We start from the raw sequence: 22,761 nt of genomic DNA on the forward strand, positions 1-22,761 counted from the left end.
GAGTTCGATGTGTGAGGATGGACTTGCACAGGAGGACGACGCTATCTGGCATCATGGTGGCGTCGATGGCAGACAGACCTGGCACGGTCGGTGCAATAGTACAATCTGGAGATAGACTCGTGGCAGATGGCTGCGGCAGCCTTATACCCAGCAGGCGTCCTGGTTGAGGAGTGCGTCGGACTGGTAGGTGCCCCATACCGGGCAGGCGCCTGGTTGGGACCTCGGGTCTTAGATGTTTAGGTTTGGCTGCGATGTCTGTTTGGTATTAGGCCCAGGCTATCAACGCCCCTTCATCAATTGGATAAGTGTAGCGACAGTTGTTGCTTAGACAGTGACTTTAGTCTTGCTGTTGTATGACTTTGTAAGGCCTTGAGAGAATAATTAATAAAATGGATGCAGAGGTCGGGGGTCATCCTCCTTTTCTAAAAAGAAAAAAAGAAACAGGCCAAAATGTGACAGTGCAGTGACATGCATGCAGTCACTAGCATGGTGCAATGACATACTTCCATGCAATATACTCCCTCCATTTCTAAATATAAGTCTGTGTAGAGATTCCACTATAGACCACATACAGATGTATATAAATACATTTTAAAGTATAGATTCGCTTATTTTGCTCCGTATGTAGTCTATAATGAAATCTCTAGAAAGACTTATATTTAGAAACGGAGGGAGTATAAATCAGTTACGAGTAACTAGTATACCACTCTAACTATCAGGCACGTAGTTTAACACGAGGCCATCAAGGCCAAAAATAAGTTACTGCTGAATGGATCATCAAAACCCAATATACTTGTACGCAATGTAACTCTAAATTAGGATTGTGCTTTGTACGGCCCGGCTAACGACGTCCAAGTAAAAAAAAACACTAGTCAAAAGATGGTATGCTGCTTGAGTACTACCTAGTAGAAATCACACTAGTTGAAAAGTTTTTCCTTTGCGGGCACTAGTTGAAAAGTTACTGTGCTCTGTGCGGCTAGAATGAGCTAGGTAGCTACTAGTGGTGGGAGCAATGCAGGCAGGAAGCTTCCCGGTTGTTTCCTCTGCTCATCGATCGTCACTGGCTCACTGCCCTGCCCATGAGATGAGATGAGATGAGATCATCACACCATCATGTTCACAAACCGGAGACTGGACTCGGCTCTCCCTCCCTCGCAATGGATCAGAGGATAGCAGCTGCGTTACAAGGCTACATAAACAGAGCACCTCCAAGACGCCTTGAGAAGCAAGCACACCAAGCCATAGCCATTCGAGCAGCGACGGTGAGTCCCCTCCCCCTCCGTCCCTCCCATCCGAGCAGACGCCTTGAGAAATCTTTCTTCCTCTGCATCTTCTCACTGAAATATTTCTTCTTGTTTCTCTTGCAAACAGAAAACGGAACAAGGAACTAACCGTGCGATTGCTAGCAGGTAGCAGCTTGGACTTGGAGTTGGATCCACCATGGACGGCAACAAGACCCGTGATCCGCTGCTTGCGACCGTGGCCACCAAGACCATCCCGGCTGCCGTCCGGCGGGCCAGCGGATGGGCGCTCTTCACCGCCTGCGGCACCCTCGCGTCCTTCGCCTTGGGCCACGCGGTCACCTACGCACTCGGCCAGCATGTTGGTCTGGGCGCAGTCCTCCTTCTTCCTGCGGTGCGCCCAGTGGACGGACGCGGAGGCCGACGAGGAGAGCGCGCTCTGGTTCGGGATGCTCTGCTGCGCCCTACTCCAGGCTCCCGTGCCGCCGCCGCTGGGTCCGCCGCGCCCTCGCCTACCTCGCGCTCGTGGTCACCATCGTTGGCCACTGCATGTACGCCGTCCACGTCCACCTCATCCTGGCCGCCGACACAGGATACGTCTCCGCTAGGATCTTGGGCACGGCGGACATGGTCATCTTCGCGGGGGGCGACCTCCTCTGCTTCCTGGGCCTCCTCCTCGGAGGTGACAAGTGATGAGCAGCAGTGCGTAGGCAGCCGATCGATTAGCTGCAGAGGATCATGTCCATGGATCAGTTCGTTCATGAGGTGCTACTGATCAAGTGGTGGAATAAGAAAGTAGAGTATGCATTAATTATGGATCGATAGTGTAGTATTTGTGTAATGTGGGCTATATAATTAGCCTGAGTTGTATGATGTATATATTGGACCTTTTCATTTCCCTGCACTGCAGTATGATTATCAGGCTTTACATGTTCCGGCTTCGGTATAATTCATGTTGGTGAAACTGTTACTGCTGCTGTTCGGTGCAAGTACAAAATAGTGCACTGATGCTGGTGAAACTGTTACTGCTGTAATGTGGGCTGTATAACCCTTGCTAAATTTAATATCATGAGAAAGCAAATTTATTAATGGCCACTTCGGTGCAAGTACAACACAGTGCACTGGAAAGCACGATAATGTTTATTTTTGGTTCGATAATGTTGTTATGTGTACCTAGCTAGTACATAAGCATCTAGAAAATCTTTTGAAATCCCAATTTTTTTTTAGAAAATAAATGCTAAAAAGGTGATTTAATTTCTTAACACACACTAGGCATGTTTGGAACAAGATATGCCTGTGATTCACAAGTTATTAATGGCCCTGGAATTGGCAGTATATACCAGAATTAGCAGACATGATGATATAGAAGCAAAATGCAAATCAGAGCTTGTGTAACATTGCATATAATCAAATAACATAACCTGACTAACAATCAGACACAACTCTAGGAAACAATCCACTAGTAACTTGACAAAAACTAGCAGGAACACCATGGAATCAAAGTGAGGTAATCTCACGAGTAAATCAAAACCGAAAAGTGAACAACAAGTTGATGGAGCATGTACACAATGATGACCAGAACAAACTCAAGTACACAAAGAACCCATCTCTGAGTTGGTGTCTACTTGTACATGTGTCATGTGTGTGTGTTCTGCTGTCTGAAATTCAGAGCTTGAATACAACACTACTCGTATTTGGGACAAGATATGTCTGATTCACAAGTTAATGACCCAAGGAGCATATACGGCAGAATTCGCACTTGTAAACAAGATACATAAGTGATTCAAAAGTTAATGTATAACATGCATGTAAAGAAGGTATATCCGTGATTCAGAAATTAAAGGCGCCAGAACGGGCATATACAGCAGAATTAGCATTTGAAAAACAAGGTATAGAAGCAACATGCAAAGCGGGGCTTGTGTAACATGCATATGTAATCTGAAATATGTTCCTCCGCACCTCCTTTCCTTGTCACCAGAAACACATTCATGTAAGAGAGCGAGATCACAGGCTAAAGACTATGCATCATGGGAAGTTTATCTGTGTGTAATTCTACAGAACCTGACTAACCCTAAGTTGCATTGGCACAACTCTAGAAAACAATTCTTGACAAAACACAACTAGGTAACTGCCTAGCAATCTGAAACTTAGCCCAGCAACCAACAGAAACTGCCTGATGAGACACAATACAAGGAAACAAAGTGCGACAACCTTTTTCAGACGGAGGGAGTACCTAGTAAGTTGAAAAAAAAGTAGTAGGAACTATTGATAAACTCTTGAAACTAACTTAGCCTAGCTACCAACATTTCTGTCATAAGCAGGAATTTAACCAAGGTGAGCTCATGAGTCAAAGCCGAAAAGGGAACGAACACAATGATGGGAAGAACAAACTGACGTGCAGATAACCTGCAGATCAAACCCATCACAGGATCATCCAGTACCTTAACAGACCAGTAACAAAATGATCACCCTAAGTTGACGAGTCCAAACCGAAAGGGGAATACCAAAGACTTTCAGTTAGGAATTTAGCATGATCCTATATGACATTCGCGTTGCATAATCCATGGTCCAAAACACATAAATATGCAGATGGTAAGGATGACCAGAACAAAAAAACTGAAGTAGAGAAAGATCCTGCAGATCAAACCATCACGAGATCGCCTGCAAACTCAACTTAGTTAGGAGTATATCTTAACAGAACAAGAATGAAACTATAACAGCAGTGAGTTTGGGGCATCCGGTCCTGCGCCTGATCATCAAACTGCACAACATTCCTTGTATATATGCATGCATAGGATGATTCAAGGTACAATTTGGAAGTGAACCGAGCCATCTAAACAGTAACTGATGCATGCAGCAACAAAATTAGCAAGCAAGAACACAAGTTCAGCAAACAGTAGGAACAGAGCAACGACACCAATCTACATCTTAACAGACCACAAACAAGATGATCACCGTAAGTTCATCTTACAATAGTGAACGGAGGGAGTACATCTTAAGACTTAAGAGAAAGAACAAGCACAAAATGATCGCTGCTACAAGTTTGGGGCAACCGTGCCTATGCCTGATCAAACACACGTGCGGTTCAAACTTCGAAAATAATCTTACCAACTGAACAACGGCGACGGCAAGATTCAGAGCAGAAGTTGAAAATAAACGGAGTCATCTTAAACACTAGTAGCGGGTGCATGCAGGAACAAAATTAGCACAACCAAGACAAGTAGTAAATGTAAGCAGGAATCTCTGAAGTACATGAATGTAATCTGAAGTATTTTCCTCTCTGCACTTCCATTCCTAGTTTCAAAAAACACATGTAGGCAGCAAGATTGCAGGCTAAAGATCATGATGAGACATTTATCGGTACAGAATTTTACCAAGTAACAGATTGCAGGCTAAAGATCATGATTAAGTAGTTTTTTTTTTCAATCTTGAAAAAAAAATGGTACAGAATTTTACAGAACTTGTAAGTTGCATTTGCACAACTCTAGAAAACTGCTTGACCAGCATGTAAGTTAAAACCAGGAAACTAGTTGCATTTGCATTTTTCAACTAGGAAACTACCTAGTAGGCTGAAACTTTTTAGTCCAGCAACCTACTCCGGAAAACTACTTAATCAGACACAACTCTAGGAAACAGACTACCAAGTAACATGACAGAAACTAGCAGGAACCAATGAACTGATGAAATACTAAAACTTAGCCGAGCAATCAATATTCCTGGCATACACTGGAATTTAAGTGAGGTAAAGCTCATGAATCAAAACAAGCATATGAAGTTGATCAATCATGTTCACAACGGTGACGATAACAAACTGAAGTATGCACAAAGAAACAGCAGATCAAATCATCACAGGATCATCCATCTACTCCCTCCGTCCGAAAATACTTGTCATCAAAATGGATAAAAAAGGATGTATCTAGAACTAAAATACGTCTAGATGCATCTTTCTTTTAGCCATTTTGATGACAAGTATTTCCGGACGGAGGGAGTACATCTTAAGAGAACAGAACGATCACAGTAAGTTCATGCCACGAAAGGGGAATATCAAGGATTATGGGTTAGCTTGATCCTGTATGACGATCACACTGCATAATCCATGACATTTTTCAACTAGGAAACTACCTAGTATGCTGAAAAACCAAATCTAGAAAACTGCTTAATCAGACACAAGTCTAGGAAACTTGACAAAAACTCTGGAAAACTGCTGAACAACCGACATTTCTGGCATACAACGGAATCAAACTGAGGTAATCTCACGAGTCATTAAAACCGGAGAGAAGGGCATAAGCACAACAAGAACTTGATGGATCACGTACACAATGATGACCAGAACAAACTGAAGAACACAAAGAACCCATTTCTGAGTTGGTGTCACGCACGGTACGAATTACTATAGTTGTACATGATTGTGTGCTCTGAAATTTACAACACTACTGTCTATAATTTGTCTGAACTCATTTCTGTTGTCTGAAATTCAGAGCTAGAATATACAGCAGAATTAGCAGTTGTAAACAAAATATATATGCGATTCAGAAATTAATGGCACCAAAACGGGCATATGCAGCAAAATTCACAGTTGAAAACATGGTATAGAAGCAACGCTGCTGGAAAAAATGCAAAGCAGGGCTTGTGTACATGCATGTACTAATCTGAAACATGTTTCTCTGCATTTAAGAGAGCGAGGTAACAGGATAAATAAAGACCATTCATGATGAGAAGTTTATCAGTGCAGAATTCTACAGAACTGACTAACCTCAAATTGCATTTGCACAACTCTAAGAAATTGCTTGATCAGACACAACTAGGACATTGCCTAGCAACAAACAGAAACTAACTTAGCCCAGCAACCAAGTCTCTGAAAACTGCTTGATGAGACACAATTCTAGGAAACAAACTACCTGGTAACTTTAGTCAGGTTCTGTAGTTGATCAATCATAACTACTGATAAAATCTTGAAACTTAACCCAGCTACCAACATTTCTGTCATAAGCTGGAATTTAACCGAGGTGAGTTCATCAGTCAAAACCAAAATGGCGGGAATATCAAAGAGTTTCAGTAAGGCTGATCCAGTATCTGAATGACATTTATTCTACATGATCGATGGTGCGAAAACAGAGCATGCAGTTGATCAATCATGCATACAATGGTAACCAGAACAAACTGATGTGCAGATAACCTGCATATCAAATCCATTTCACTATCATCCTTAACAGATTAGAAACAAGAGGAACACCGCAAGTTCACGAGCCAAAACCGAAAGGTGAATACAAAAGACTTTCAGTTAGCAATTTAGAATGATCCTATATGACATTTGCGCTGTCTAATCCATGGCGCAAAACACATAATATGAAGATGGTAAGGAAGAGATTAAACCATCACAAACAAACAAACTGAAGAATATCATAACAGAAGAGATTAAACCATCACAAGATCATCTGGAAACTCAACTTAGTACTGTAAGTATATCATAACAGAAGAATAACCAAATAATCATTGGAGTGAGTTTATGGCATCCAGTCCTGTGCCTGATCATCAAACACACACGCTTTCAAACAGAATCCTAACAACTGAACAACATTCCTTGTATGCATGGATAGGATGATTCAGATTTCAGAGTAAAAATTGGAAGTGAATTGAGCAATGCATCTAAACAGTAACCGATGCATGCAGGAACAAAATTAGCACAAGCAAACAGTGGGAACAGAGCAACGTGAAGATGAATCAAATTGGCACCAAAAATCATTCAAGTCGTACTGGATAAGCTAGGCAACAACCATTCGGTGCCAAAATGTGATCAGAAGTAGAACACAGTGCCAAAATGTGATCAGAAGTCGACTGCCCAATCTCTAATCTGAAACTCTATGAACTAAACGAGTGCTCAATCTCTCATCCGAACCTCCATGGCTAGAAACATAACAGAGCAAAACGATCGGGACGACTCACGCTTGCTTCACTCGCCGGGAGAGGTGATCGCTGAGGAGGCGCAGTCGCCGAAGGGCCCCCCGACGCCGCAGGTGCCGTTCGTCTGGTCGGTGGCGGACGCGACGGCGAGGTCGGCGAGGTGGAGGCGGGGTAACGGCACGTAGACGCCGTGGACGGCGATGCGCGAGTTTACCACCACGTCGGGCTCCTTGATGGGTATGTAGTTGATGCGGACGTCGTTGGAGTTGGAGGAGGCCGAGTCGGTGGCGTAGTGCGTGACGACGAGGCTCTGGCCCTCGCCGGCCAGCGTGGGGAGGACCGTGCCGGGGCGGAGGCGGTGGAGGTCGGCGCGCGTGAGGCGGTGGTTGGGGACGATGTGGAAGCGCACCGCCGACACGTAGTCGTGGCCTCCGCCGACGAAGATAGCCGGGTCGTCGAGCGCGAAGAGCGTCAGATTGGCGAACTTCTCGAGCTCGGCGAACTTGACGCGCATGGCGAGCGCCATGAAGCCGTAGCCCCCGTCGCGGAGTCGCGCCATGGCGTCGCGGATCATGATGCGCACCACGGAGGCGGCGGTGGCAGCGGAGGCTGCGGCGGAGCGGCCGGTGAGGTGGTGGTGGTGCGGGCCGTCGAAGCAGGAGTGCGTGAGCGGGCGCAGGAAGCCGTGGAGGCCGTGGACGACGTAGCGGCCGTCGTTGTAGAGCTCGGGGTGGGACACCTCGACGCCGTCGGCGTAGATCCTGGCGTAGTGCATGCCGAAGGGGCCCCGCTCGGTGGCGACCTTGATGCAGAAGCCGACGGAGGCGGAGGGGATCTTCATGGTGGCGGCCGCGGCGAGGTCGGAGTAGGGGTAGTAGCCCATGGCGATGTGCTGCTGGAGGAGGTGGCGGCGCGAGCACATGGGGCAGGAGGCCTGGAGGAAGGCGTCGGGGGCGGCGAAGACGGTGATGGCCCCGGGCCACCTCGCGAGCGGCGGCGCGCGGGCGAGGAGTGGCGCCTCCGACGCCATCTCGTTGTACCCGAGGGAGGTGAGGATCCTCGAGAGTTGCTGCAGCCCCTGCTCGGCGTCGGACACGGCGGGAGGCGGAGGCGAGCTCGCGGTCGTCGCCACCGTGGCAGGGAGGGGGAGAACCGTGGTGGTCGTCGTTGTCGTCGCTGCAGCGGGCGTCGTCGGCGCGGACCCCTCCTCCTGCGGCTGCGGCGTCGCCTCGGCCAGATCCGGTACCGGGAGGACGCGCATGGGAGGCGGTGAGGCCGCCGCGGCGTCCGTGGCCTGCGCGTCGGCGAGGACGGGGTCGACTTCGACGGCCGAGCGCAGGGACTGGGTGTCGGCGTGGAGGTGGTTTTGGTGCATGGAGGGCGCGGCGGCAGGGACGGGGTGGAAGTGGGCGGTGGCCGTGCCGAACGGCGAGCGATGGTGGTGGTGGTGAGTGCGCGCGGTCTCCGGCGAGTGGGTGGCGGAGGCGGTGGATAGCACGAGGAGGAGGAGGAGGAGGAGGGGTAGGTGGTGAAGATGGAGCGCCATGGCTGGCTGTGAGCGGAGGAACGAACGAACGAATTGGAATGGGGAATTGAAATGGATCCGGATGGAGGGGGCGGGGTTTAAAGCGAAGCCGGAGCACGGCGAGCGCAACTTGCGGAGGAAGCCATACGTCACGAGTCACTCACGTAACCGTGTTGGGCCCAGAGACCTAGTCAAAGCGGGTCAAGGGTCCAGCGAGCAGCCGAGCACAGCCTCTCGAGGATTCTTTCAACTTTTCTTTTAGTGCAGGAGTTATTCATAAGTCGATTGAATTTCAAATTTGTGCAAGTTGAATTTGGGGAGAACACAATCACAACTCGAGATAACGAGCTGCGAAATAGCAGTCGGAGGCGGTGAGGGGAGGGCAAGGCGGAGAAGCGACCATGGGTGGCGACAACATGCGGATCAGCCGATGGTGGTGGTGCGTGGTTTAGCCGGATGTAGAAGCTGTGTTTGATTTTCGGTTTGAGCTTTTTTTCGCCCTAGGCCGAGATGGCCGAATTTCGGCCATTTTCAAAAATTTTGGCTGAAATTTGACCAAAATTTGACTGCAATTTGACTTAAATTTGACCAAAATTTGCCAAATTTAAGCAATTTCGGCCTAAATATACTTTTCGCCCCAGGTCGAGATGGCCGAAATTTGGCCGAAATCCACTTTTTTCGGCCGAAAATCAAAACACAGTGTAGAAGACACATGCACAACCACACGGTGGCGGAAAGAATCGAATTACACCAAAAATAAATAAATTGAAAATGACGTGACTCATGTGTAAATAAATCTGGCGGTTTTTTTTACAGAAATGATAAATCCCGAACGTTCAGGATACGGCCATGGCAAATCAAATGTTTTTTTATGAAAATTTTAGTGACACGAGAATAACAAGTTTAGTTGACACTATACCTGGCCATTCCTCGGGCCAGGTCGGACAAAGCCTGACGAAGAAAACCTAGGCCTGGACCCGACATGGCCCGACCCGGCCATCGGGCATAAAATCTAGGCCCAAGTCCGGCCCATCAACGTAAAAGTTCGCCGGGCCTCTTCAGTAAATCACAAATATGACGGGCCCAGGCCCAGCCCGACCTGACCTGGCCTTCGGGCTCAATTTCTAGGCCCAGGCCTGGCCCACGGGCGAGACCGGTCCGGCTTGCCTATGGCCAGGTATGGTTGACACACACGGCAAAAAATACATTGAACATGGAGTTGTCATGCTTGTCAACTAAACTTGTTATCCTCAAATCACTAAAATTGCAACGAAAAATCATTTAAAGTAAGCGGGTAACTATGTCAAAAAACAATCAACAACTTAAAAGAAATACCATAAAAACAATCGATTTGCCATGATCAAATCTAAACATTTGGGCTCCGCTGGACATTTCTTTTCGGACGCTGATAACTTCCACACGTGTGGTGGGAGCGAGACCCGCCACACGCCCTATAACACACAGACTACGCCACGTCACCGCATGCATGCTTGTGGGAATTTTTTTTATTTCTAGTTTTTAAACTGTTTTATCTCTTTAATGAAAATTTTGATTGAAGATCCGTTTTCACCATTAAATCCATCGCGATGAGATCTTCAAAACTAAATCTCACTAGTAGAATGTCCGTGCGTTGCTACGGGCAACAATGTAGGCAAATGAGTCAACAATCATGCTTTAGCAGTTCCATCAATAAAGCAGTGCACAATTTTAGTTGATATATCACAATGTTGTAATTTAGCCTTCATATGAAGGTTCAAATAACACAATGTTCTAATTTCTCCTTCACATGAAGGTACACAGGAAGAGGAATCATGGTCCCCTCCATTTTGTCAGCACTAAAGATAGAACTGAGCATAATATCCAATTTTCAAAGCACAAACTTGACACGTTTCTCTGTTTTTTAAACAATCCATGCAAAGCATCTCTATGAGCAAGAACTATCTTGCGGAACAAAATTTTAAAATGAGAAATGGTACAATAACAATAAATGGCAAGTCTACGTCTTGTCCGTCGTCGGTGGACATGAGGTCCACGAGGAAAATGGTGGCGCCTTGTCTGTCGTCGTCCCACCGGGCCGACTGATGGTTCGGCGGTGGCGCATAGGAGGCGCAGCTAACTATGTTCTCCTCCGCGATCTCCTATAGTTGCGCCTCCGTGGTTGCCGCTTCCTGCCGAGTGACAGCCTGTGTAAATGACATCGTAGATGGCACACTGCTCCGCCATGAAATTTGGGTTCGCCACGGACGAGAATAGCAGCAACAGCAACAACAAAGCAGAGCAGGCAGCACATCGTGAGTTGTGTTGGTTCAACCGGCTGGAAGGCACATAGAAGCAGAAGAAAGAAGAACATATATAAAGCATACAGAATAGCTGGACGACGGGAATGTGTTGGGGGGGGGAGACTCACCGCCGCTCCGCTCGTCGATCGATTGAGATGCTTCCCTACTCCGGTACTCCGATGGGCTATGCGAGCGATGATAGTTGCAGGAGTGTGTATGGAACAGGCTATGAATCGCCTTTATCATCGCGTAAAGCTGTTTAAGAGCATGCTGAGGCACCGAGCAAAGCGATGCCACGTGGGCGCCCACTACGATCGACGTGTCAAGCCAGAGCCGTGCACAAATAGGAGCAGGAGCTAGCATGTGATGTGATGATCTCGTCTCATGGCAGGGGAAACCACGGAGAGTGCATACCATCTTTAGCAATGCAATGGGGTGCATAATTTCCTCGCAGGCACACAAAAATGTGAGTGAAGCTCAGAACACACACTTGACATGCAGTAAAAGGATAGCTAGCGAACAGTAAAATAGAAAATAGAAAAAATTCTGAAATTATTTTACGACATACTTTCACAAATGTTTCTTGTGTAAGAAAATTTTCATCGTGAAATCACATTGGTGGAAGACGTGCAAAAAAAAACAAAATAAAAGCTCCAAAATGCTTTTGTAAGTAGCATTTTCAGAGCATCGATTTTTTTTTCGCCTTCCACCAATCTAATTTTGCGATAAAAAATTTCATGCATAACAAACATTTGTGAAAGTATGCCACAAAAGAAATTCAGAATTTTTTGTATTATTTTCGAATTTATTTGTTTTTACTGTTCATACAAAGAGCATTTGCTCCTGAATGTAGAAACTCCGCGTCCGATAGCTAGCCTCCTCTCGGCTCTCACGAATGTGTGTGTACTGTGCAGTGTTTGACCTGTGTTGTACATTTTGTGCAGCGGACGGCTCCTTTTATTGAGCGAGATGGAGATATGCGGGATCTTTTTTTAGCCTTTACCGGCGATAAAATCCGTTGTTCTCGAGTCCGGTCAAAGTACATGACATCAGGTCACTGAGATTGGCAGTGACATATTTGTGATGTGGCTGGAATAGTTGAGAGGGTGAATCCTGGAACAAGCTGACAAATAATTGATTGATGAATCAATAGGGAAAATCAGGCACTCCTTCTTGCATCCCTGCCCGGCCTTATTATGACCACTCGCTACGTCACACAGTGGCGGAGCTAGCTGAAAATCACTAGGGGACGAAACGTAAATCATCAGTATTTAGGGGGTGGCAAATATTTTGGGTTTCAACGAGTGCTAGAGCGGGCAACCTCCATGATCTCGTCACCGGTGAAGGACACCAGCGAAGCAGGTGGCTCCGGCACACCCGTGGAGGATGCCGGGTAAGCATATGTGCCTCCGGCGCACCCGTGGAGGACGTCAGCGAAGAAGGCGGCGGCGGTGCACTCTCCGGATCCACAGGCATCGGCGCCGGGATACTCGTTGCTTCGGCTTGGTCTTGCCGACGCCAGCCCGACGCATGGCCGCAACAATGGCCGCCCGTGATAGCATCTCCCCGCAGACTCCCATCTCGACGTCTACCGCGCGCTTCTTGGCCTCACGGCATCGGATGTAGCGGATCGCACAGTCGATCGCATAGCCGAGCCTTGCCTTGACTGCAAGGCCGCCCAGGATGATCCAAGCGAGGTCTTCGCTAGACAGTATTCTTGTAGCAGGGGGTTTTGGGGCTGGGTGGATGAGAGAGAAGGGGTGACGATGGCTACAGAGTGAACTGTGAGCTACCGGCTGAGTGAGAAAAGACTTTCTCCCATGCACGGGAGTTCGGGTGCATGCATTCGTCGTTGGTTATGCTGGAGATTCGAGCGCATGCAAACTATGCTTCACCTTATACATATAGACTATGTCGTTCGCATTAATATAGTACGGTGCATTCGTACTCATCATATCAGTCTGCAATCCACTTTGCGCCATGCATATGCGTCTCTCTCTCTCTCTCTCTCTCTCTCTCTCTCTCTCTCTCTCTCTCTCTCTCTCTCTCTCTCTCTCTCTCTCTCTCTCTCCTCTCTCTACCCACATGCATGCATGTATGACAATACCTGTCCTCCCTTCCTCTCAAAATCCATCGCTTTAGTTTCCTTTTCATAATTTAGATGGTACGTATGTTTAAAACTGAATCACCTTTTTTGGAATTTTTTATATATTTGAACTCATCGCATCAAGACCTTTAGAACAAGATCATTCTTGGATAGATTGTAAACACATTAAAATTCAATATTTTGCTACACTTTTCACTAAATCAATTTCACTAATTAGAGTTTTTTGAATGATTAAATCAGTTTTGGAATGAATTTGTAATGGGTGAAATAAAATTAGTAAGTGAAATCATTTTCTTTAAATTAGTGAAATTGTTTTTCTGAATTAAGCAAAAATAGTTTTTTTACATGAGTAAAAGCAGTGTTTGCAATGAGCAAGATCGAAATTTTGAAATAAGCGATTATTTTTAATGAGTGAAATATGTTTTTTAAATGAGTAAAAGCAGTGTTTGCAATGAGCAAGATGGAAATTTTGAAATAAGCGATTATTTTAAATGAGTGAAATATGTTTTTTAAAATGAGTCATGTCAGTTTTTTACTTCTAGTTTGGATAATATATTTCGTAGAGCAGTTAGAAAGGGATTTTTGTTTTCTGTAGACAGCAGCTCTACGAGGCGTCAAACTGGACGGCGCCGATAAACTGTGCTTTTTTCTGTGTAAAGATGGTGCTCATCTTTTTGTCAAGTGTAAAGCAATCAAGGAGGTATGGAGAATGCTCCAGCTTGAGGGTGTACGTACGAGACTAGAGGAAGTTGGTTCAGCACATGAAGTTGTAGACGTCCTCTGGGCCATTACGTATGAGCAGAGAATTTCACACTCTGGTGGCACTGTTGGCAGAACCGGAATAAAATCTGGGAAGGTGAACTCCCTGTCTCGACGGCTGAGCTGGTACGGCGTACAAAAACTTACACACTTGAATATGCTGATGAAATATTCAGGAATAAGGAAAAGAAAAGAAATATTCAGTGGACGGCGCCACCTGATGATTTGGTAAAAATCAATGTCGATGGGGCTTTCACTCCTGGCATTATCCATGCGGATGCGGGGCTGGGGTCGGGTGTGGTTGCTACTTGCTAGAGATAGCCATGGCTCGGTGCTTTATGCTGGAAAAAAGTCCATTTTACTACCCTGAATAAAGTAGGTGATTCACATTAGTCCCTGATCTATTTTTCGGTTTCTTTACCCCCTAAACAATCTCATACCGGACAAAAAAACACCCTAAGTGGTTTACCCAGACCGGATGGTGACGTGGACAAGGTCAAAGGTGGTATTTGACCTGCAGGTGGGTCCCACTCGTAGTTTTTTTTTAAAATCAAAGAAATAGAAGAAAGGGTTTTTATCATTTATGCCAGTAGTTGTGTCCCACTACTCAGTTTTGCCATTAGAAGTTACAACTGCTCAAAAATGCCATCAATTCATGAGATGCTTGCTCAAAAATATCATTAGATATCTCAAAAATGCCAGCGTTCTGTTAGATGTTTGCTCAAAAATGCCATTAGACATTGTTATTTTTACGTCAAACCCGTTGACCATGTTCTATGACAAAAATAAGCCTAGACCCACATGTCAGTTCTCTCTATCTCACAATGATATGTGCCCACTTGTCAAGAGTAACCAAGCGAATAATTTTATAGGAAAATAAGAACGCTGTTGGGATCAAGTGGGCCCCATACTTTATTGTAGTGAGATAGAGGGAGAGCTGGCATGTTGGTTCATAGGTATTTATGTCATTATAACATGGCAAAAGAGATTTGAGATCACAATAATGGTGTTTAGTGGCATTTTTGAGCATGTGTCTAATGAAGCGATGGCATTTTTGAGCAGTTGAAATTTCTAATGGCAAAACTGATAAAAACCCTAGAAGAAAAAGGGGCGGGGCCCTACTGCAATAGCAGCCGGCCATAGCGGCGGGGGCCGGTGCGCGTGGAGTCGGCAAGGGGCTGGGCCGGCGGCGGGGCGGGCAGAGCCAGCGCGCTGAGCGGGGGAGGCCAGGCGCGGCCAGGCGCGGCGACACGGGCGCAGCCAACTGCAGAGCGGTGGGCGGCCGGAGATGACGGCGCGAGCAACGCGCGGGGAAGGACGGGGACGATGGCGCAAGCTCGCGGAGGAGACGGGGCGGCGCGCGTGAGGGCAGAGCGGGGGTGGTCGGAGCCGGCCGGTGGCCGGGGACGACGGCGCGAGTAACGCGCGGGGGCGGACGGGGACGACGGCGCAAGCTCGGGGAGGAGGCTGGGTGGCACAGGCGCGTGGCCGGAGCTGTGACGGGGCGGACGACGGCAGAGCCAACACCGAGGGCGATGCGAGGCCGAGCGGGGTGCGGCGACCAGGGCGAGCTCGTTCGGGCGGCGACGGATCGGGCCCGGAGAGAGAGAGAGAGAGACCTGAGTAGGGGGCCCACCCAGATCAAAACCGCCGTTGACTAGTGCCACATCAGCAGCGGGTGGAGACAAACCAACCTGGGGGTGTTTTGTCCGGTTATGGTTTGTTTGGGGGGTAAAAGAAGCCGAAAAATAGATCGGGGGGTAAAGTGAACTACCCACTTTATTCAGGATAGTAAATGGACTTTTTTCTTTATGCTGCGGCTGGACACAAGGAATCTATTTCTATTACAGTTAGCTGATTTGGGAATGTTGCGGGTGGCGTTTGAAACAGATTCGCAGCTGCTAGCAGAAGCGTTGGATTTCGGGCGAGCTGGTTCATCGCTGTCTGTATGCCTCGATCATCGAGGACCTCCTCCAGCTACGAGGTGAGGACTGATGATTGATCAGCAGGGCTACAGGGGATCAACTGGGCTACAGGGGATCAACTAATGAGTTGAGGACTGACTGATGAGTACGTGTGGATATACTCTCTCTGTTCTGAATTACTCGTCGCAGAAATGGATGTATCTAGTAGTAATGTAGTGTATTGTCAATTGGAGGGATAGATCTCCTAGATAGTGCTATCACGGTAACCCTGTGATGTTGGGAAACTAGGAGAAGAGGGGCAGATTCCTGTTGTTGAACTAAACATGATATAGAAGCAAAATGCAAAACATGATATATTAGCAAAATGCAAACATGTTTCTCTGCACATCGGCTCCTTGTCTCCAAAAACACATACGAGTACATGTGAGAGAGCGAGGTTGCAGAATAAATAAAGACCATGCATGATGAAAAGTTTATCTGGGCAGAATTCTACACAACCTGACTAACCTTAAGTTGCATTTGCGCAACTCTAGGAAAACTGCTTAATTCGACACAACTCTAGGAAACAAAAGTACCTAGTCCCTGGATGAAACTAGCAGGAACCACTAATAAAATGTTGAAACTTAGACCAGCAACAAACTCTAGGAATCTGCTTAATCATACACAAAGATAGTTGACAAATCCTGTACACAGTGGTGCTCGTAACAAACTGAAGTACACAAAGAAAAGTGCAGATCAAATCATCACATGATCATCCAGTCTACATCTTAACAGCACAAGCAAGATGATCACCGTAAGTTCAGGAGACAAAACCAACAGGGGAATATCAAATATTTTCAATTAGCTTGATCCTCTGTGTCTGTGTGACATTTGCGCTGCATAATCCATGGTGCAAGCAAAACACAGAAATATGCAGATGGCAATGATTATGAGAACAAACTGAAGTGCACAAAGATCCTGCATGTCAAACCATCACAAGATCATCTGCGCTGTCGATCATCTGGCAAAGGATCATCATAGATTATTCAAAAAGAATTTCTTAAAATTCTTTACAAACAACAGGATTATCTGCAAACTCGGTGTAGTACTAGATCTTAACAGGACAAAACAAAACTATCGTTGCAGCAACTCGGTGTAGTACTAGATCTTAACAGGACAAAACAAAACTATCGTTGCAGCAAGTTTCGGGCATCCGTGCCTATGCCTTATCAAACACACATTGCCGTTCAAACTTCAAACAGAATCTTACTCATTTATACCAAAATACAAGACATTTTTTGTAGTTCAACTTAAACTACAAAAACGTCTTATATTTTGGTACAGAGTAGCGACTGAACCGCATTCCCATGCATGCACCGACACGGCAAGATTCGGAATAAAAGTTGGAAATAAACGGAGACATCTTAAACACTAGCTGACGCATGCAGGAACGAAATTAGCACAAGCAAGACAAACACATGCATTCAGTGTAAGCAGAAATCTCTAGAATACATGCATGTAATCTGAACATTTTCCTATGGAGTTTCTTTCCTTGTCTCAAAAAACACATGAAAGCGAGTGAGATTACTGGCTAAAAATCATCATGAGACCTTTATCGGTGCAGACTATTACAGAAACTGCAAGTTGTATTTGCACAACTCTAGAAAACAGCTTGATCAGCAAGTAAGTTGAAACTATTGCATTTGCATTTTCAAGGAAACTACCTAGTATGCTGAAACTTAGCCCAGCAACCAACTCTCAAAAACTGAATAATCAGACACAACTCTAGGAAACAAACTACCACTGATGAAATACTGAAGCTAGCACCTAGCAGGAACTTGACAGAAACTAGCAAGAACCATTGATGAAATACTGAAACATAGCCGAGCAGCAAATGATATTTCTGTCATACTCTGCAATGGAATGTAAAGTGAGGTAAAGTTCATGAGTCAAAACAAGCATATGAAGTTGATCGATCATGTATGCAGCGGTGACCATATACCAAACTGAAGCACACAAACAGCAAGATCAAATCATGACATCCAAAGGGAAATATCAAAGAATTTCAGTTAGCTTGACCATGTATGGCATTTGCGCTGAATGACCCATGGTGGGAAACACATAATATGCAGATGTTAAGGATGACCAGAACAAACTGAGGTACACAAAGGTCATGCGTTTCGTAGGCTAAAATGGTACTCGCTCCCATCCAAGTACTAAGGCAGCGTCAATTAATTTGGATAGGCAACGCCAATTAATTTGGATTTGAGGGAGTAATGCATCTTAACATGACAAGAACAAAATAATCACGGCAGTGTGTCTGTGGCATCCATGCCACGGTGCCAGTGCCAAGACATGCTGAAACTTAGCTCCGCAACCAACAGAAAGTAACTAACCCCAGGAACAATATCCCGAAAACTGCTTGATGAGACACAAATCTAGGAAACAAACTAAATAGTAACTTGAAGAAAACCAAGAGGAACTACTGATAAAATCCTGAAACTTACCCCAGCTACCAACATTTGAGTCATAAGCTGGAATTTAACAGTGGTCAGTTCACGAGTAGAAACCGAACATTCCTCCTGCATGATCCACTGTGCAGAAACAAAACATGCAGTTGATCAGTTATGCACACAATGGTCAGACACAACTCTAGAAAACAGCTTGATCAGCAAGTAAGTTGAAACCAGTTGCATTTGCATTTTCAAGGAAACTAGCTAGTATGCTGAAACTTAGCCCGGCAACAAACTCTCGAAAACTGATTAATCAGACACAACTCTAGGAAACAAACTACCACTGATGAAATACTGAAGCTAGCAGGAACTAGCAGAAACTAAGTTGACAGAAACTACCAGGAATCATTGATGAAATACATAAACATAGCCGAGCAGCAAGATACTTCTATCATACAATGGAATCTAAGTGAGGTAAAGTTTATGAGTCAAAACAAGCATATGAAGTTGATCAATCATGTACACAGGTAACACAGCAGTGACAATAACAAACTGAAGTATATAAAGAAACAGCAGATCAAATCATGACATCCAGTTTACATCTTGACATAGCAGAAACAAAATTATGACTCATGACTCGAGTCAAAACCGAAAGGGGAATTTCAAAGAATTTCAGTTAGCTTGATCATGTATGACATTTGCACTGCATGGTCCATGGTGCAAAACATAGAATATGCAAACTGAGGCACACAAAGGTCATGCAGATCAAGACCATCACATGATCCTATGCAAACTCAGTTTAGTACTACAGAACATGAACGAAATGATCATTTCAGTGAGTTTGGAACATCCATGCCTGTGCCTGATCAAACATCAAACACACACACGTTTCAAACAGAACAAGAACGACATAATCCTACCAACTAGACAGAATTCCTTATATGCATGCATAGGATGATTTAACGGAGCCATCTAAACAGTAGTAACTGGATCATGCGGGAACAAAATTAGCACAAGCAAGAACAAAAGTTCAGTAAACAGTTGGAACAAAGCAATGAGAAGATCATTCAAGTCATACTGGCTACAGTTGAGCGGACGAGATACAGTCAAGCAGACAAACATATCACCAACAGACTGATTTCGGTCACATCGACTACAGCATGCAAACGGCATAGACGATGCAAAAGCATACTGAGGAACAGCAGAGATACAATGGAACAGACATAACAAAATGAAAGGAACAGCAGGGATACGATAGATGACTTCTGCAATTCTATTAACTGTGACGAGGCCAGCACTTCCAGGCAAATGGCAATCCAGGACGGGAAAAACACTAGTAACAAAGACCCGACCCAACACCTTACATTCGACTGCTGCGATTGACCACGACTGTGAAAACACTACTAACAAAGACCCAGACACGATCAATTCTAACAAAGGAGCAGCCTCCCGCACCCTGCGAAGTGAGACGAGGAGAAATCAATCAACCAGAGGAGGATCAAACACAACGGGTGAGACAAAAACACAACGGACTCGGTTCAGTACCTGTTCAGTTTCGCCCGCCGCGCCCGCGGCCGTGGAAGTTGCCGCCGCGCCCGGCCCCGCCGTTCCCGCCGCGGCCACCGCCACGCCCCGCCCACTGGTTGAAGTTCCCGCCGCCGCCGCGCCCGGCCCCGCCGTTCCCGCCGCCGCCGCGCCCGGCCCCGCCGTTCCCGCCGCCGCCGCGGCCACCGGCCCCGCCGTTTCCGCCGTTGCGGCCTCCGGCGCCGTTGGCCTTGACCTTCGCGTTGCGGCCGCCTTTGCCGCCCTTGCCGCGCTTGCCGGGGTTAAGGTCCTTGTCCTTCACCTTCGCCTGGGCCCTGGCCTCGCGCCTGCGGCGGGCCTGCTCGCCCTTGGCGCGGTCCTCCGCCCTCTGTTTCAGCTTATTCTTCTCTGCGGTATCCGCTTCACTGCAGCACAAACGAAGGTAGAGAAGAAAGGGCCAGGAATCAGAACCGCGCTGAGATGCATATCGACCGAAAAAATCAAGGCAAACGGAATGCGGCTCACCGGTGGGCCTTCCGGTGAGTGCGGATGTAGGCATCCGAGGCGTTCTCCGTGATCTCGTGGCAACCAGGCCAAGGGCACACGAAGAGCTGACCGGTGGTCGCAGGAGCCTGGGCCACCAAAGGCAGCGGCGGCACCTCCTCGCCCTCACCCGCCCCATCTTTTTTCTTCTCGACTTGTCCCTCACCCGGGTCGGTTGTGGAAGTGAGGCGGAATTTATAGAAGCGTGGCTCGGAGAAAGCCACCGCCATCCGCGGAAGGAACTAGCAATCCGGGTCGGTTGTGGAAGTGAGGCATCTAAAGGTGTGTTTGGTTCAGAAACGAAGTGGAATGGAATGGCATGGTTCCATTCCACTAGAATGGGTCGGTTCCGTTTTTGTGTTCGGTAGGGGCAATTTAAAGGAATGGAATGGTTACATTTTGGTGTTTGGTTTCATAAATGGAATGGAATGGACTTATTCATCTCTCCACTTGTGTTTTTGTGATTATGTACAATATATTGAACTTTGGCATCAAACACGAACAAGACACATATATAGTGGCACAAAAATAATCAATAGAACAATTCTTTGAATTCTATAAATGATGGTTATATGCCCAAAACAAGTGTCCAGATCCAAGCAGCTAGTATCAGTGTAGAGCGGATGATCTTGTAGTACTAACCAGCCATCAGCAACACTTTGCCTCAAAACTTCATCACGTTTTCTGTCATCTGCATTCTGCACACAAAATATGAAATTCAGAGGGAGCACAGCAAGCAACAACAGTATAGCAGCACGGCACAGTAGCAGCAGCAAGTGCAGGCCACGAGCAGCAAGGGCCGGCCACGAGCACGACGCACGCAAGAGAAAGCAGCAGCTCCATGGCGCGGGGTCCGACGGCGGAGGAGAGAGAGGACCTACAGGCTACCATAGATGGCCGCCGCCGTCGCTGGACCTAGACGGGTCCGACGAGAAGGGGAGGGGACGCCGGCGCTTGTTGCTGCCTGCCGGCGGTGAGGCTAGGAGCACGACTTGGAATCGATCCACCGCTGCCTTTTCCTGCTTGCCGCTGCTCGCCTCCTTCCGGCGCTGCCTCCCGGTGCTTGCCAGATGTGAGGGAGAGACGAGAGACGGAGACATGCGAGCGAGCGAGCCGTTCCGCGTGGTCCGCCCGATTTCGAGAAATCACTCGGTTCGGCATATAGGGGGAATATGCCGTTCCATCGGTGGGTTCCTCTCTCTTGGACGAACCAAACACTGGAACGGGCCTCCGAAACGGAATCGACCCATTACATTCCGGAACGGAATCAACCCATTACATTCTACTTGGTGACCTCAACCAAACACACCCTAAGAGCGAGAGGTAGGCGGAATTTATAGAAGCGTGGCTCGGAGAAAGCCACCGCCATCCGCGGGAGGAACTGGTACGGCCGTTCGATCCAGGTAAATCCGACGGCGATAAGTTGCCAGGTCAGCAATCCGCGAGAGTGGCTCCAACTGGAGCAGGCAGCTTGATCCCTTGGCCGTCCGATGCAGACAAATCCGACGGTCGTAAGTGTTTTAGCTCAGGAAATCTGTACGCGTCCTAGCTGCTGTCCATCCCGTGCCTGTTTTGTGCTTCTTCTCTAACAGCCGTTATATATTTTTTTTCCTAAAATGAACCTTGATACTAGCAATATACTCCCTCCGTCCCGAAAAACATGTCGCACGCGTAGTTCACTGGTAATTTTGCAAAAAAGACCTCATAGTTTCAAAACCATCTCAAACAAGTCCCTCTGCCATCGCCTTCTTCCTCCGCCGTCCCGCGCGTGTCGCCAGGGGCCGGCGCCGCCCAGCTGCGCGATTCGTCGCCCACCAGGAAGTGATCTGCTGCCGTCGCCGCGTACCTGCGTCGTCGCCACCGTCGCCAAGTACCTACTTCGCCGCCACCCAATCCTGTGTCGCCGCGATCTCCTCCCGCCGCGATTACCTGCGGCGTCGCCAGAACTTCCCGGCACCATCTGGTGGACCAGGAGCTCCTGCTCGTCCTCCTTGAGCTCCCGTGCATCCTCCTCGAGCTCTCGCGTCTCCCTCTTGAGATCCCGCGCGTGCGCCGCCGCGATCCCTCCAGCTGCGATCCCCTACGGGCGTCGCCGGAACCTGCCTCCACATTTCGATGGACAGGGAGCTCAAGCTCGTCCTCCTCTATCTCCCGTGAGTCCTCCTCGAGCTCCGGCGTGTCGCCGTGCTGCTCCTTCTCGCTTGCCCGCGCGCCCGCGCAGCTGCTTCTCCCCTGCCAATGCACAGCTGGGTTGAAATTGAACCTGTGCGTCGTGCTCTACGTGTTGCCCGTGCACAGCTGGGTGGAGCTCTACGTGCTGCTACTATTGCTCCTCTGTCGTGCTGCTGTTGATCTTCTGCACTGTGGGAAAACCTGAACCTGAACCCAAGCGCACAGCTGGGTTGAAATTGAACCTGTGCGTCGTGCTCTACGTGTTGCTGGGTGGAGCTCTACGTGCTGCCCGTGCACAGCTAGGTGGAGCTCTACGTGCTGCTGCTATTGCTCCTCTGTCGTGCTGCTGTTGA

The 22,761-nt window shown here is 47.4% G+C and overlaps 2 protein-coding genes and 1 pseudogene across 3 annotated transcripts; 1 reads left to right on the forward strand and 2 right to left on the reverse strand.

Annotated features, from left to right (window-relative positions):
- The first annotated feature begins 708 nt into the window (after positions 1–708).
- Positions 709–1,934, forward strand: LOC125555546 (uncharacterized; annotated as a pseudogene). Its single transcript, XR_015603886.1, has 2 exons — positions 709–1,262; positions 1,410–1,934. The product of XR_015603886.1 is annotated as an uncharacterized LOC125555546 (transcript).
- LOC147967859 (uncharacterized) lies at positions 1,882–8,724 on the reverse strand. The gene is made up of 2 exons (XM_087525410.1): positions 7,185–8,724; positions 1,882–1,967 (listed from the first exon to the last, which is right to left on the reverse strand). The coding sequence occupies exon 1, from the start codon at positions 8,686–8,688 to the stop codon at positions 7,192–7,194; it is 1,497 nt and encodes a 498-aa protein (XP_087381536.1). The 5' UTR covers positions 8,689–8,724; the 3' UTR covers positions 1,882–1,967; positions 7,185–7,191.
- A 10,708-nt stretch (positions 8,725–19,432) lies between these two features.
- LOC125506705 (uncharacterized) lies at positions 19,433–21,545 on the reverse strand. Its single transcript, XM_048671451.2, has 4 exons — positions 21,118–21,545; positions 20,219–20,934; positions 19,715–20,118; positions 19,433–19,625 (listed from the first exon to the last, which is right to left on the reverse strand). The coding sequence occupies exons 2-3, from the start codon at positions 20,464–20,466 to the stop codon at positions 19,719–19,721; spliced, it is 648 nt and encodes a 215-aa protein (XP_048527408.2). The 5' UTR covers positions 20,467–20,934; positions 21,118–21,545; the 3' UTR covers positions 19,433–19,625; positions 19,715–19,718.
- Positions 21,546–22,761: the final 1,216 nt, after the last annotated feature.

Source organism: Triticum urartu, chromosome 5A, assembly GCF_056163025.1.
Source record: "Triticum urartu cultivar PI428250 chromosome 5A, HENAU_Tu73, whole genome shotgun sequence".
Classification (NCBI taxonomy): Eukaryota; Viridiplantae; Streptophyta; class Magnoliopsida; order Poales; family Poaceae; genus Triticum; species Triticum urartu.

Bases quoted from the DNA above. Each gene is read 5' to 3' on its own strand.
- LOC125506705 (XM_048671451.2), bottom strand. From the start codon at position 20,466: ATGGCGGTGGCTTTCTCCGAGCCACGCTTCTATAAATTCCGCCTCACT. The intron at 20,119-20,218 runs GTGAGCCGCATT...TTTGTGCTGCAG, and splicing joins ACTCACCGGAAGGCCCACCG to TGAAGCGGATACCGCAGAGA.
- LOC147967859 (XM_087525410.1), bottom strand. From the start codon at position 8,688: ATGGCGCTCCATCTTCACCACCTACCCCTCCTCCTCCTCCTCCTCCTC.